The following is a 14,072-nucleotide window of genomic DNA, read 5'->3' on the forward strand; positions in this document are numbered from 1 at the left end:
CAGTCTGCTCGTGTGTACGCGGCATAAGAAGCCAATTGTCAATTGGCGTCACCATTTACAACCTTCAACCATCTACAACCAAGTACAACCATAACAAGAAACCCTACAGTAAATCTGCATGAGAGTATATTTTACAATATATTTCATACTGTACATTTTAATGTTTTTTTTTTTAGACCCACTTGCAGGGAATAAAATAATATCTTTATACGGTTCATAAAAACCTTATTTATGTTGGGTATAAAACACAGACAGTAAAACAAGAAAAACTGATGGGTTTTAAACATTCTCTGCTCTATCCAAATCTTAAAAATGGTTGTGGCTTTAGATACACGTACAGTAAACCTTTGTAAGTAAAAGTGTATGGAAAAATAAAACAATTTAGTCTTCTTGGTTAAACCACTTACAATGACAACAATGTTTGTTTAATTCCAATTTGTAACATTATAACCCTCAGAAGTTTTCCTTTTTGGTAAGTATTCGAGGGAGGAGGACATAGGGATACCAGATAGGGGTTGGGAGAGGGAAAGGTGGATTGCTTTTCCTTTTGCTTTTTAAAACATTTTAATAAAATTAAGCTACTTATAATAAAAAGAGTACCTGGAGTATTTAGGCATTTTATCTTCTCTCCACATATACTTGGAGAATCCATACATTCATCTCTGTCCTAGAAAAGAGCACAGTAAATGTTAATTAATATTTAACTTTATTACATTATGCAAACATTGCATGCTATGAACTAAAGCTGGTCATACTCAGAGTGAATTTCAAGTCATGGGTGGCCAAGCTTACTCGCTCCTGCCTGACATCCTTTGATATGTAAAATTGAAAATTGTCTGCTAAACAGCAGCTGGACCCAATCAGATGCATCTACTGATTGGGTATTTAGACGGTCAAAGGTTCTGGTTGTCAAACTACAAGAGTCGGCAGGGGAGATGTTCAGTGTGGATAGGGAATCAATAGATTTCTGTTTATCAGCCTGCTAGTTTTTGGTTTATGGCCAGCTTAAATGTGTAATTTTAGCCCTTTCCCAACCATCTACTAGGCAACTACTAGGTAACCTGGACTACATGAGCTGTGCATTTGGAAAATACTATATTTTACCTGCCTTTCTTAACTAGATGCTCCCATTATTCAATGCATTGCTGGCTTCAGATCACAGAGCACTGGTGGGTATCCAGTTGCAGTTGTAACCGGCCAGTGACCCCTGTGATTAGACATGGTGATCACATGGGAAATGCAAATCTGAGCCTTCTTCCCATTTCCGTTCATCTAGTCGGAGGAACACAGAACACTGTTAAAAATTACATTTATATCTCTGTTTTAAATAGACATTGTTTCTAGACCATTCAGAAGTAATAAAGTAAGTAAACCTTTTCAAAGATTCCTTACCCTTTTGACACCACCACCCTAAGTGGATGTGGCTACTAGAGTTGCCACCTCATCCCTTTAAACCCGAACACATATTAATTACACAGGTTTTGAGGCTAATTTAATGCAGATAAGGTACTAAGTGAGTTTATTTACCACCTTAATCAGCCACAGGACCTGTGTAATTAATATGTGTTTGGGTTTACAGGGATGAAGTAGCAACCCTAAGTGGCTACCCCACCACCAAATCTGTGTACTTACCTAGTTTATAACACTGGGGGTTCAGGCATTGTTTGCAATATTCTGTCAGTTTCTTGACCTGCATCTACCAAGGCCAAACTGCATGCATTGGGTCAAGAAGCCAGCAGGTGAATATAAACAATGCCACTGCCATCTTAGTGGTGAAAACTAGATAAGTATAGAGATTTGGGGGGAAGCTAAGCTATATCTGCTTGGGGGGGTGGGGGCAAAAGGTTAAGGAAACATTATGCAAAAGGTTTTTTTTTAACCCTTCATTGTACTTTATTTATGTTATTTACCTGTAAATGCCATCCATTGTGTAGACATCCAAAATACCTGAGACTCCTGCTGAGTGCCAGCAATGTGGATAGCTTTGTAATATTATTATTGCACTTACTATTTATTTGATATTGTAGCGCTGTATTTTACTTGGCATTTTTTTATTAACTCTTTGTTATTGCACATATTTAGGGGTTTTATAATACTTTACAATAGTTGCTGACTTATCGTGTTTTATTTATAACACACTAAAGCGCAGAGCATGGTTAATAATATTATTTAAAATACTTTTTCAATTTTGTAAGTTGGTGTCAAGATCTCTTTAAAGCCGAACTCCAGAAATTAACAACACCACAAGATTTAGCTGTTCATTAAATCTGGGGGTAATGGTGACCATTATCACTGGGACAAGTAAGGCAATATAAAATATTTTTAGTTGTCACAAAGTCAAGAATTGTGGGGGAGTTTCCAATGGGGCCATCATAGTTCTGGCCATAATAAATAAAGAAAGAATATATTAACTAACTCACTATATATTCTTTTTAAGAAAGCAGTCTACAACTTGGTGAATCAGAAGAACATGATTTGCTGACTATCTCTGGGTCATGGAAAAATAACGTAACCAGTTTCTGCGTCCCTTTGTCAATCGATGGGCTATTCGTGCCCACCACTGGCCTTAATTGCTTTGGTAGCCTCTGGGAGGTGACTAAAGCCGCGTACACACGAGCGAACTTTTCGACCGGACTGGTCCGACAGACCAAGTCCAGCGGACAATTCGACCATGTGTGGGCTTCATCGGACCTGCAGCGGACTTTTTCGGTCGAAAATCTGACGGACTTTAGATTTGGAACATGCTTCAAATCTTTCCGACGGACTCGAGTCTGGTCGAAAAATCTGTTCGTCTGTATGCTAGTCCGACGGACAAAAACCGACACTAGGGCAGCTATTGGCTACTGGCTATCAACTTCCTTATTTTAGTCCGGTCGTACGTCATCACGTACGAATCCATCGGACTTTGGTTCGATCGTGTGTAGGAAAGTGCGTTCGTTAGAAAGTCCGTCGAAAGTCCATCGTAACTACGTTGAAAGTCCGTCGGAAAGACTGTGGGACCTTTGCTGTCGAAAAGTCCGACCGTGTGTACATGGCTTAACTGTAGGTTCTTAAAAGGCACTTACTGGGCATTTTGGTACTAAATTCAAGTAGTAAATAGACACAAGTCTGTTTTTCCCAAGAGACTGCATATTTGAGTGTTCCTTTTCATGTACTGTAGAATCTAAACGACTCAACAACTGGAGCTAATCTAATCAAATCAACCAAGCAATTCATTGTAGCACTCAACAAAATACTGGCTTCAGTTTTACATGCAGCACAATGCCACGCTAAAGTAAAGGGTTATGATCCACAGCTGGTTCTATTACAGAGTACTAAGAATAAAGAAGTTTTCAAGATGCAATCACCAACACCAACAAACACGCTGCAAGAAGAGAACACAATTCATCAAACTCTAGTAAGAGGGTTCTTCCTTCATCCTTGGACATGGAACTCCAAGTGAAAAAAAAAAAAAACAAACAAATGGGCCACCAGTAACGCCTTTCTGCCATTAGTTGTCTCCAGTTGTCCAGGTTGAATAACAGCCAAGCCAACAGATCAGGCTTTCACACTGGCTGGACACACTCATTGAAAAGAAGTCATTGGCTTGGGATAAGAGTACTACTGCACTGCCACTAAGCAGTACTAATACGTCATTAGGTATACACATTAAAGTGCAGCAGTAAGGACTGCCCACCACTGCCCCATAGAAAAGAAAGGACCTGTTATGTCATCAGACCGACTAGAAGTTTGATTTTGGGAAGGGGGGTTGCCTTGTAGAAAGAGCAGAATTTTGCTTTATGCCGCGGACACACTAGCGGACTTTCCGACCGGACTGGTCCGACGGACTATCTGATGGACTTTCGGCGGACTTCCAACAGACTTTCCCAACGAACGTACTTGCCTACACACGATCACACCAAAGTCTGATGGATTTGTACGTGATAACGTACGACCGGACTAAAATAAGGAAGTTTAAAGCCAGTAGCCAATAGCTGCCCTAGCGTCAGTTTTCGTCGGTTGGACTAGCATACAGACGAGCGGACTCTTCGATAGGACCTGGGTCCGGCGGAGTTCCGACGTAAAGATTTGGAACATGTTCCAAATCTAAAGTCCATCAGATTTTCGACCGAAAAAGTCCACTGCAGGTCCGATGAAGCCCACACACGGTCAAATTGTCCACCGGACTCGGTCCGTCGGACCAGTCCGGTCGAAAAGTCAGCTCGTGTGTACGCGGCATTATTCTTTCCATTGGTACACCAATAGACTTGAAGTTTTACTAAAGACCCTCAAAGTTATTCTTTTGGGGGGGTCTATACCTAATATATAATCTTATATGTAATACCTAATGTTATCATTGGCAATAGACTACATCCAGGATAACGTAAGTAAAACACATTTTGGGTGGTGAGCCTCTTAAATTGTACATCATTTGAAATCAATACAACAGAGCTTTTTATTCACCTGACAAATTCGGTCAACATTTTCCGTGCAGTCAGACATTTGGAAAAATCCAGCAGGACACAGAGTACATTTTTCACATTGCGGAGGCGACTTTTGGAAACTGCAAAACTCATCACCTTCACAGGGGCCACAGTCAGGCAGAGGTGCACCAGCACCGACATCGATAATATTGGCATCCACATCCATTTTATGCACAGAGTAGGTTTTCTGGAGGTGGCTACGGACCTGGTTCTGCAAACCTTGGAGATGAGCTTCGAAGTACTGCTGAATGTCCTCCTGCAAGCTTTGGAAGGACATCTGCTTCACTGTGTCAAACAGAATGCTGTACTGGACTTTGATCATGTCCATTTGCTCATACATCCTCCTTTGTTGATCAAGGATTTCCCGCTGCTGGTTCACTAGTAAGCTCTGCTGTTCCGACAGCTTCTGTTGCAATTCAGTTATTGTCTTTTGCTGGCTCTTTAGGGCCTCCACAAATTTCTCTTGTCCTTTGGCTAGCTGAAGTTGAAGAATCAAAGCATCTTCTGATGGGACCTCATTCTCTCCTGTAAGATGCACAAATCGTAGTTATTTGCATGGCTCCCCTCTTGTGGGCTTAAAGCTTAACTCCAGGCAGATATTAAAAAATTAGACTTTAACCACTTCAGCCCCGGAAGGTTTTACCCCCTTCCTGACCAAAACACTTTTTACAATTTAACTGGTAAATGCGCGGTCATGCAATGCTGTACCCAAACAAAATGTGTGTCTTTTTTTGCACACAAATAGAGATTTCTTTTGGTGCTATTTGACCACCTCTGCGGTTTTTATTTTTTGTGCTATACACAAAAAAGAGCGACAATCTTGAAAAAAGAAAACAATATTATTTACTTTTTGCTATAATACAAATCCCCAAAAATGTTTTTAAAAAACACATTTTTTTTCATCAGTTTGGGCCAATATATATTCTTCTACACATTTTTGGTAAAATAAGCGTATATTGATTGGTTTGCGCAAAAGTTATAGCGTCTACAAACCATGAGAAAGATTTATGGCATTTTTATGGCATTTTTATTATTATTTATTTTTTTACTAGTAATGGCGGTAATTTGCGTTTTTTAGCGGTATTGCGACAATGCGACGGACAGATCAGACACTTTTGGCACATTTTTGGGACCATTGACATTTATACAGCGATCAGTGCTATAAAAATGCACTGATTACTGTGTAAATGACACTGGTAGGGAAGGGGTTAACACTAGGGGGCAATCAAGGGGTTAAATGTGTGTTCCCTCAGTGTGTTCTAACTGTATGGGGATAGAACTGACTTACTTATTTACTAGGAACAAACGAGAAGTCTCCTCTCCTCTGACAGCTCCAGGATTTGTGTGTTTACACACACAAATTCCCATGCTGGTGCTCGAGCACGCGATCACGCGTGGCCAGCGGCGATCACGACCGTGGCCACGCGCATCGGGTCCCCCACCATGCAGGTCGCGCGCGCCCTCTGTCGGCGCTTAAAGGAACCCCGTACCCATACGGGGTTTCACCATTCTGCCCCCGTAAATACACGTGAGGCGGTCGGGAACCAGTTAATATTTTTATCTCTAGCCTATGGGGTTGATTTACTAAAGGCAAATAAACTGTGCACTTTACAGTTGCGCCAGAGCTTAGTAAATGACATAAAGCTTCACTTTGCAAAGAGTACCCAATCATGTGCAAGGAAAATAAAAAAAAACAGCATTGTTGCTTGCACATGATTGGATGATGGAAGTCAGCAGAGCTTCTGCTCATTTACAAAGCTCTGGAGCAGAGTGCAACTGCACTGTGCAAAGTGCACAGTCCTTTTGCCTTTAGCAAATCAACCTCTACGTGTCTAATTTTTACTTGGTATCAGACTCTTGTAGCCCTGTGTACAGCAACACTCAGAATAAACACCTGTCAAAATCAGGTACCCGCCCCCCCCCCCAAAAAAAAAGTGTCAAATGTGGTGGTGGGGGTGCAAACAAACGGAGCTTCCCCTTTTGGGTGGAACTCCGCTTTAAGAGCAAATTATTTATGCATGTGCTGACAAAGATAATGCTGGCAGGAGGAAAGGGGCAGTGAACATAGGGATAACTCATTTTTGTGCTGCTACTCCCTCATTATCCAATCACAGACCTGGAGCAGGTAATTTTTTTTTCTTAATTGCAGTAGAGAATAGTCAAGTCAGGTGTCCACAATTGTTTTGCCACATATGTGTATGTTTTTTTTTTATATTGATAATCTGTTGTCATTTTGTCTGGTATATACAAGCAGTAGCAGTTATCATGTCTGCATATACAAAGCCTGATGCATTTACTATCTCTAACTCCACCCACCAACACTTGGGAAACACAAGAATTGTATACGCGTACTACTAGTATGGGATAATGACATGACATGCCGTGATCATAACTCATAAATATCATTTAAAAAGGGAAGGATTCAGCCAATCACATTAACTTCTATTTTAGCCGTCTACAGGCATTATTGGGAGATTTATTTCAATTGACAGTACATGTTTTAAGGGGCTTAAAAAGCTCATTTACACTGTGACGTGAACACAGCTCAGTCTTTTGCTCCCTAGAATGTAATCCTCGCATTAAGTGACCATCTAATTGAAAGTTATATAGATGGAAAACATCTGTGTGCACACATGAGCCTTGAGGCTAATATGAACATATGTTTTGAAGACACAGAACAGACGTGGTGGCAATTATATCAGTGGCGGATCATACTCAGCTGCTCCGGAATGCTGCCATAATACCCCAAACTGCAAATGCCCCCAGACTAATTCGCCAGCAAAAATAACACTGCGTCATTAGTAAGAGTTCAGATTCTACAGCACTAGTAGTAACATAAGCCTTTTTTTTTTTCATTCATTCAATTCTAAACAAAGCCACCCGCAGTCACTAATGATCAGGAAAGACATGCCAGCTAAACAGTCCAAAAGATTGTGGTAAAAACATACAGGTTCCCACTGGGTGAGCCAGTATGGTTGTTCCTACAGAGCTCCCAGCACCCCACATTCATCTTTGGTGTTCTTTCTCTCATGAGAAAATAGAAGCAATAAGCCATGAAAATTCCAATCTGTCTGATCCCTACACTGCAGGTCCTCAGGTATAGTTTTTTCTCCAGCAAGGAGAACAATGATCAGCACAATGGTGACATTACCAATTCTCATTCCAACTCTTCTGAGACTGGCAGTCACAGACAGCAATGCTTCAGATTAGGCGTTACTAAATAGCAGACCGCTGTCCAGACCTGGACCGAGTGGCGTTTCTATCTGGACAGCCGGCCAGACCCGAGCGCAGGTTCCACCTCTCAGGCTGTTAGGACTGACTGTCCCTTAAAGGGGATGCTGTAATGGGGACACCTGATGTCAGGGGGCACTCTAATGGTGACATCTGATGTAAAGGGGGTACTCTGATGGGGACACTAGATGTAGGGAGGCATTCTGATAGGGAACAAACAACTGCCCACTGCCCCAACCTTCACAGCAAGGAGCACATGGAAGGGCAACACATACAAAACAAAACCAAAGAAAGTTCCCAGCTTAGTCCACCAGCCAGTCTGCAACCAACCACATTATCTTTTGGGTTAAAAACTGGGGTTTAGTTAGCACACATTTGCAAATACATGCGTAAGCTGCAGAGCCGCTCCAAGGCACCCCATTATTTTAAATGGGTGTGTGGACAAGGGATTATAGCGGTGCTAGGGTCAGGAAGATTAGAGAAGAAAAGATAAAACAAAAAATACTAAAATTACAAATTTTATTAATAGTCTATCATAAATACAATGTACATTATAAACAATTCATACAGTAATTATGCAAATTTTGTGGATACATGTACTATAAGTGACCCTAAGAATGGTCAAGTGGGCCAGATGGCAAGTGGCCGTTGAAGGGGGGGGGGCTCATTTTCCTACATGTTTCGCCAAAACATTGGCTTCTTCAGGGAACAGGAGCTCATAGGGTGGATATATATAAAAGATTCTGTGTGATGGACATAAAAACACATGTTAGAAATATTAATTTGACCAAACACTGCATAGTAAAAACAATAACACACTGCAACTGTGGCTGGACATTCATGCAACCCTAAGCTCCACACCACTAAACGGAACTGCGGACATACCTGGGGCGTCAGTGCCCAAGACGGGAGGGAAGAGAGGGAGAGGGGGAACACAGCCACCCAAGGAGATCCCCACAGGGGAGCAGGCAGACCGCGCCGTAAATTATGCCTGCAGGGGGCATACAGTAGACCTGGCAAAGGAATGTAAAGATAGTCATGTGTCATAATGCACTGTGGTAGTTATTCCAGGAATAGAGGGTTGCGCATATGTGCATTGTATTAAAAAGAGAACAAAAAATATATGTATATAAATAGGTATAAATGTATCTATATCTCTGGAAAAGGTGCGGACTTACATGTATATCTAAAAGCTGTAGAGAGGCAAGGTCAGGAAGTGCCTATGATATATGTATGCACACAGCAAGGAAAGGACATCAAGGTAGAACCATATCTGCAGACCACTTAAAGCAGGCCTAGTTGGAAAAATGGATAGTGTTAGGGGTCTTGCTGTTATTAACTGGGGCCAGATATGGTAGTTTATGCCTATACTTACTTGATGGTATCTGCTGTAAGAAAAGATTCTCATAGCGGTACATTCACAGGTATATAGTACCAGTGCTGGGATGAAAAAGGGATAAAAATAACAGTGGATCCTATATGAAATATAAAGGAAAAAAGGAGGATCAGAAAGGTAGGGAAATGGAAGCTTTAAAATGTACTTGGGCACAGGTGAGGCTAGTGAAAAAGAATCTATTACCTAATTCATCATGAAGCACACCGTGTTGCTTGAGAAAATCAGTGTTAACCACCAGAGTAAGAGGCCGGTCCAAAGTAAGTTCTAAAAAGTATGTAAAGGAGTAATAAATAATTCATGTAAACAACATGAAGTCAGGGTGTTTTGAAAGGCAGAAGTTTACCTTGTAGCTGTGTGCAGAGCGAATGCAGGCACGTCCCTCGTCCATGGGAACTGAGGGACTGGCCGGTTACTCATATACCCCCCACACCTGATCAGATGATGATCAGGTGTGCGGACGCTAAACGAGGGGTAGCCACGGCTGTGCACTGCACGGTGCCTAGGAACTACGAGTTCCATCATGCAACGCGCGCACATGCTCAGATCTCACGGACCGTGTGGCGATTGGAGAGGCGAACACCCCTGGAATGGGAAGTACCAAGGTGTCATCTCACCCAATCTGCCGATGGAATAAAGGACCAGAGGGTCTGAGAACAGACGTGGGCACCCAGGGGCAGACAGTTGTCTGCGCCTTGGCGTCCGTACAGGCAAAGACAGCGCTAGCCATGTCACCCCCAAACCGGGAGAGCCCGCGGAGCCGCCCCTGGGTACCCACGTCTGTTCCCAGACCCTCTGGTCCTTTATTCCATCGGCAGATTGGGTGAGATGACACCTTGGTACTTCCCATTCCAGGGGTGTTCGCCTCTCCAATCGCCACACGGTCCGTGAGATCTGAGCATGTGCGCGCGTTGCATGATGGAACTCGTAGTTCCTAGGCACCGTGCAGTGCACAGCCGTGGCTACCCCTCGTTTAGCGTCCGCACACCTGATCATCATCTGATCAGGTGTGGGGGGTATATGAGTAACCGGCCAGTCCCTCAGTTCCCATGGACGAGGGACGTGCCTGCATTCGCTCTGCACACAGCTACAAGGTAAACTTCTGCCTTTCAAAACACCCTGACTTCATGTTGTTTACATGAATTATTTATTACTCCTTTACATACTTTTTAGAACTTACTTTGGACCGGCCTCTTACTCTGGTGGTTAACACTGATTTTCTCAAGCAACACGGTGTGCTTCATGATGAATTAGGTAATAGATTCTTTTTCACTAGCCTCACCTGTGCCCAAGTACATTTTAAAGCTTCCATTTCCCTACCTTTCTGATCCTCCTTTTTTCCTTTATATTTCATATAGGATCCACTGTTATTTTTATCCCTTTTTCATCCCAGCACTGGTACTATATACCTGTGAATGTACCGCTATGAGAATCTTTTCTTACAGCAGATACCATCAAGTAAGTATAGGCATAAACTACCATATCTGGCCCCAGTTAATAACAGCAAGACCCCTAACACTATCCATTTTTCCAACTAGGCCTGCTTTAAGTGGTCTGCAGATATGGTTCTACCTTGATGTCCTTTCCTTGCTGTGTGCATACATATATCATAGGCACTTCCTGACCTTGCCTCTCTACAGCTTTTAGATATACATGTAAGTCCGCACCTTTTCCAGAGATATAGATACATTTATACCTATTTATATACATATATTTTTTGTTCTCTTTTTAATACAATGCACATATGCGCAACCCTCTATTCCTGGAATAACTACCACAGTGCATTATGACACATGACTATCTTTACATTCCTTTGCCAGGTCTACTGTATGCCCCCTGCAGGCATAATTTACGGCGCGGTCTGCCTGCTCCCCTGTGGGGATCTCCTTGGGTGGCTGTGTTCCCCCTCTCCCTCTCTTCCCTCCCGTCTTGGGCACTGACGCCCCAGGTATGTCCGCAGTTCCGTTTAGTGGTGTGGAGCTTAGGGTTGCATGAATGTCCAGCCACAGTTGCAGTGTGTTATTGTTTTTACTATGCAGTGTTTGGTCAAATTAATATTTCTAACATGTGTTTTTATGTCCATCACACAGAATCTTTTATATATATCCACCCTATGAGCTCCTGTTCCCTGAAGAAGCCAATGTTTTGGCGAAACATGTAGGAAAATGAGCCCCCCCCCTTCAACGGCCACTTGCCATCTGGCCCACTTGACCATTCTTAGGGTCACTTATAGTACATGTATCCACAAAATTTGCATAATTACTGTATGAATTGTTTATAATGTACATTGTATTTATGATAGACTATTAATAAAATTTGTAATTTTAGTATTTTTTGTTTTATCTTTTCTTCTCTAATCTTCCTGACCCTAGCACCGCTATAATCCCTTGTCCACACACCCATTTAACGTTTGATTATTTAGGGGATGAGGTGCTGTATCCTCTGGTACCATCTAGCCATCTTTACTTTTTTTGAGCACCCCATTATTATCTTCAGTTCTAATTCTTGTAAATTTATGAGAGCCTCCATAGTAGAAGCATATGCATTCTAATGGATAGATAGAGGGCAGGTGAGTCTGGAGGAAGCCCATCCGTCCTTAAAGGCACAGGGGCACACTGAACACATAGCACAATGGCAGCAAAGGTGTCCAGTGTGTCCCCTCACCAATATTACATCAGTAACAAACAACTGGCCCCTGCCCCAACTTATAACTGGACTTCACAGCATGGAGCACATGGAAGGGCAACGCATGTACAACAAAACCAAAGGAAATTCCCAGCTCAACTCGCCAACCACTCTGATGATGGGGCCATTTGATGTAGGGGGGCACTCTGAGAAAGACACCTAAAGAAAGGGGGCATTCTGATGGGGACACGCAATGTAAGGTGGCACACTGAAAATTGATAATAGATATTATTTAAATGTTATGGAATTTTTACTTTGCTTATTTTTTGATAGACATAAAATGGCTTCATATAATAAGATATCAGTCATAGCACAAACATGAGATTCGGACCTCTGCTGAAAGGAAATTTTACTGACTGGACCCCCTTAAATTTTAATTCAATACTCCTGCTTTAAATTATGTCATAGGCAGGGAAAGGGTACTGGTAGTCTTCAGGAAGAAATCAAGACATATCTTTCAAAATATTGCTTAGACACAATTAAAATAGAACTAAAGCCAACATTTTTTTTCTTTTTCATTCTTTATAGAGTATGAGAGGGTTATAACTGTTGTCTGTACCCCATTGGGGCAGATTTCCCCTCACTTTCACTAGTTTGAGGCAAGTAGAAGAGTTGGGAAAGAAGGTTAAAGGATTTATTTATGTATTAAAGTTACCTGATTGTAGGGCAGGGGGGCTCAGGGGGTCATTGGGGTGAGGAAAGAATGGAGGATCCCATACCTCCCAACTGCCCTGGATTTGGTGGGACTGTCCCGAGATTTTAAACTAAATTCCGGCATCCCGCAAATCCAGGCTGATTCTTAGAGCCATAGGTGTGCGCAGCCTATTGCATTAGGGTGTGCACCTCAAAGCTCCAACCCATATGCATTTGACATATTTACCAGCCTCTTCCCCGCTCTCCATCCTTAAACAATGGGAGGAAGGAGGAGCAAGGGAGGACATGGGAGACCCAGGCAACAGAAGGAAGAGGAACAGGGAAATGAGGGGTGGCGGGGGTGGCATATATTAGTACCGATCCCCTATATTTTCCTCCTGTGGCAGCTGAATGTTGACAAAAAGGAGAGGAGAAGCCTACTTTCAGCTGCTGCAGGAGGAAAATACAGATCGGTTCCACTAAATTCCACCCACCCCACCTCTCCTGTCCAGGTTCTGAGGGTCGGCAAGGAAGGGTTGTGGTGTTCCTGTCACCTGCCTACCATTGACAGGTTGCCAACCCCAGGATTAGGGTGTGCCTAGGCACACCTGGCACACCCCTTGCGCATGCCTATGCTCAGAGCCCAGTGGCAGAACAAGTTCCAGCTCTTGTCTCCACTAATTAATCTAACAGGGGCACTAGCACAGGCACTTGCCCTGCATCTCTTGCTCCTCCCATCTATTCAGACCCTTGGCCTGTGATTGGCAGTGGATGGGGTTTATCTCTCCCATGCTATGTGCCTAAAAAACAAAAATACAGGCAAATTATATTTTTTTCATCATAGTGAGGATCCAGTGTATGCCGGCCCTGCCCACCTCCCAGGATCTGGTGTGTGTTTTTTTATTTTGTTCAGGCCATTTGACTCTAAAATGGATAGTGGTTGTCTGATCATTTGGTATAGGGGGCGGTGTAGTAGTTGTGTAGTAGTTGTGTGTTACGTGGTTGGAGTAAAGGTGAACCTCAGTATTCTGCAGTCCCTCAGTTATGTCCCTTAGCCACAACAGGAAGTTTTGTCCGAATGGAGGAAAATCGCCTCACAGGCAGGTGTCACTAGAACTAGTGTCCTTATTGGAAGATGTCCCCTCTACTATTACTATTCTCCTTTCAGAAGAGGCATAATATGATAACTATGTCTAAAACTTGTTGCAAACGGGGCACTGTTTCTGTCTGGAGGAAAAAAAAAAGCCAGATATCTTTCTCAACATATAGAATATAACTAGTTATTCATATTTATAATTAAAAATAGGACTGAAGATTGTTGATCCAGAGAATATCCAATTGCCTTAGGACACATGTGTCAAACACAAGGCCCAAGGGCTGAATCCAGCCTACCAGGACATTTCATGTGGCCTTCGCACACAGGGATTTTTTTCAGCTGTAACATGACAGAACTCTGCTCTGCCACCTTTGGCTCCTACCCTCCACTCCCCGCTCACTTGTAAACACAGAAGCCTTCTTCTGTAGGCTGTGGAGGGAGATGTGTGCAAAGGTGGGGGTTGGGGGAGAGTGGTGCAGAGGTCACAGCTGAGGAGGGGTGGAAGTGAAAAGTGAACAACCTGTGAAAGAGAGCTGAACCCTGCACACTGTGCATAGCACAGCCCTAAACC

At 42.8% G+C, this 14,072-nt stretch overlaps 1 protein-coding gene across 3 annotated transcripts in view; it reads right to left on the reverse strand.

The window, feature by feature from the left end:
- LOC141144282 (uncharacterized) overlaps nucleotides 1-14,072 on the reverse strand; it is a 41,005-nt gene that overhangs the window by 10,057 nt on the left and 16,876 nt on the right. For all 3 annotated transcript variants that reach the window (XM_073629790.1, XM_073629791.1, XM_073629792.1), the window contains exons 3-4: nucleotides 4,444-4,988; nucleotides 601-667 (exon numbers count right to left, since the gene is read on the reverse strand). In XM_073629790.1, coding sequence (XP_073485891.1) covers nucleotides 601-667; nucleotides 4,444-4,988 — 612 coding nt within the window. The remainder of the gene's footprint in view (nucleotides 1-600; nucleotides 668-4,443; nucleotides 4,989-14,072) is intronic.

Source organism: Aquarana catesbeiana, linkage group LG05 (assembly GCF_042186555.1).
Source record: "Aquarana catesbeiana isolate 2022-GZ linkage group LG05, ASM4218655v1, whole genome shotgun sequence".
NCBI lineage: Eukaryota > Metazoa > Chordata > Amphibia > Anura > Ranidae > Aquarana > Aquarana catesbeiana.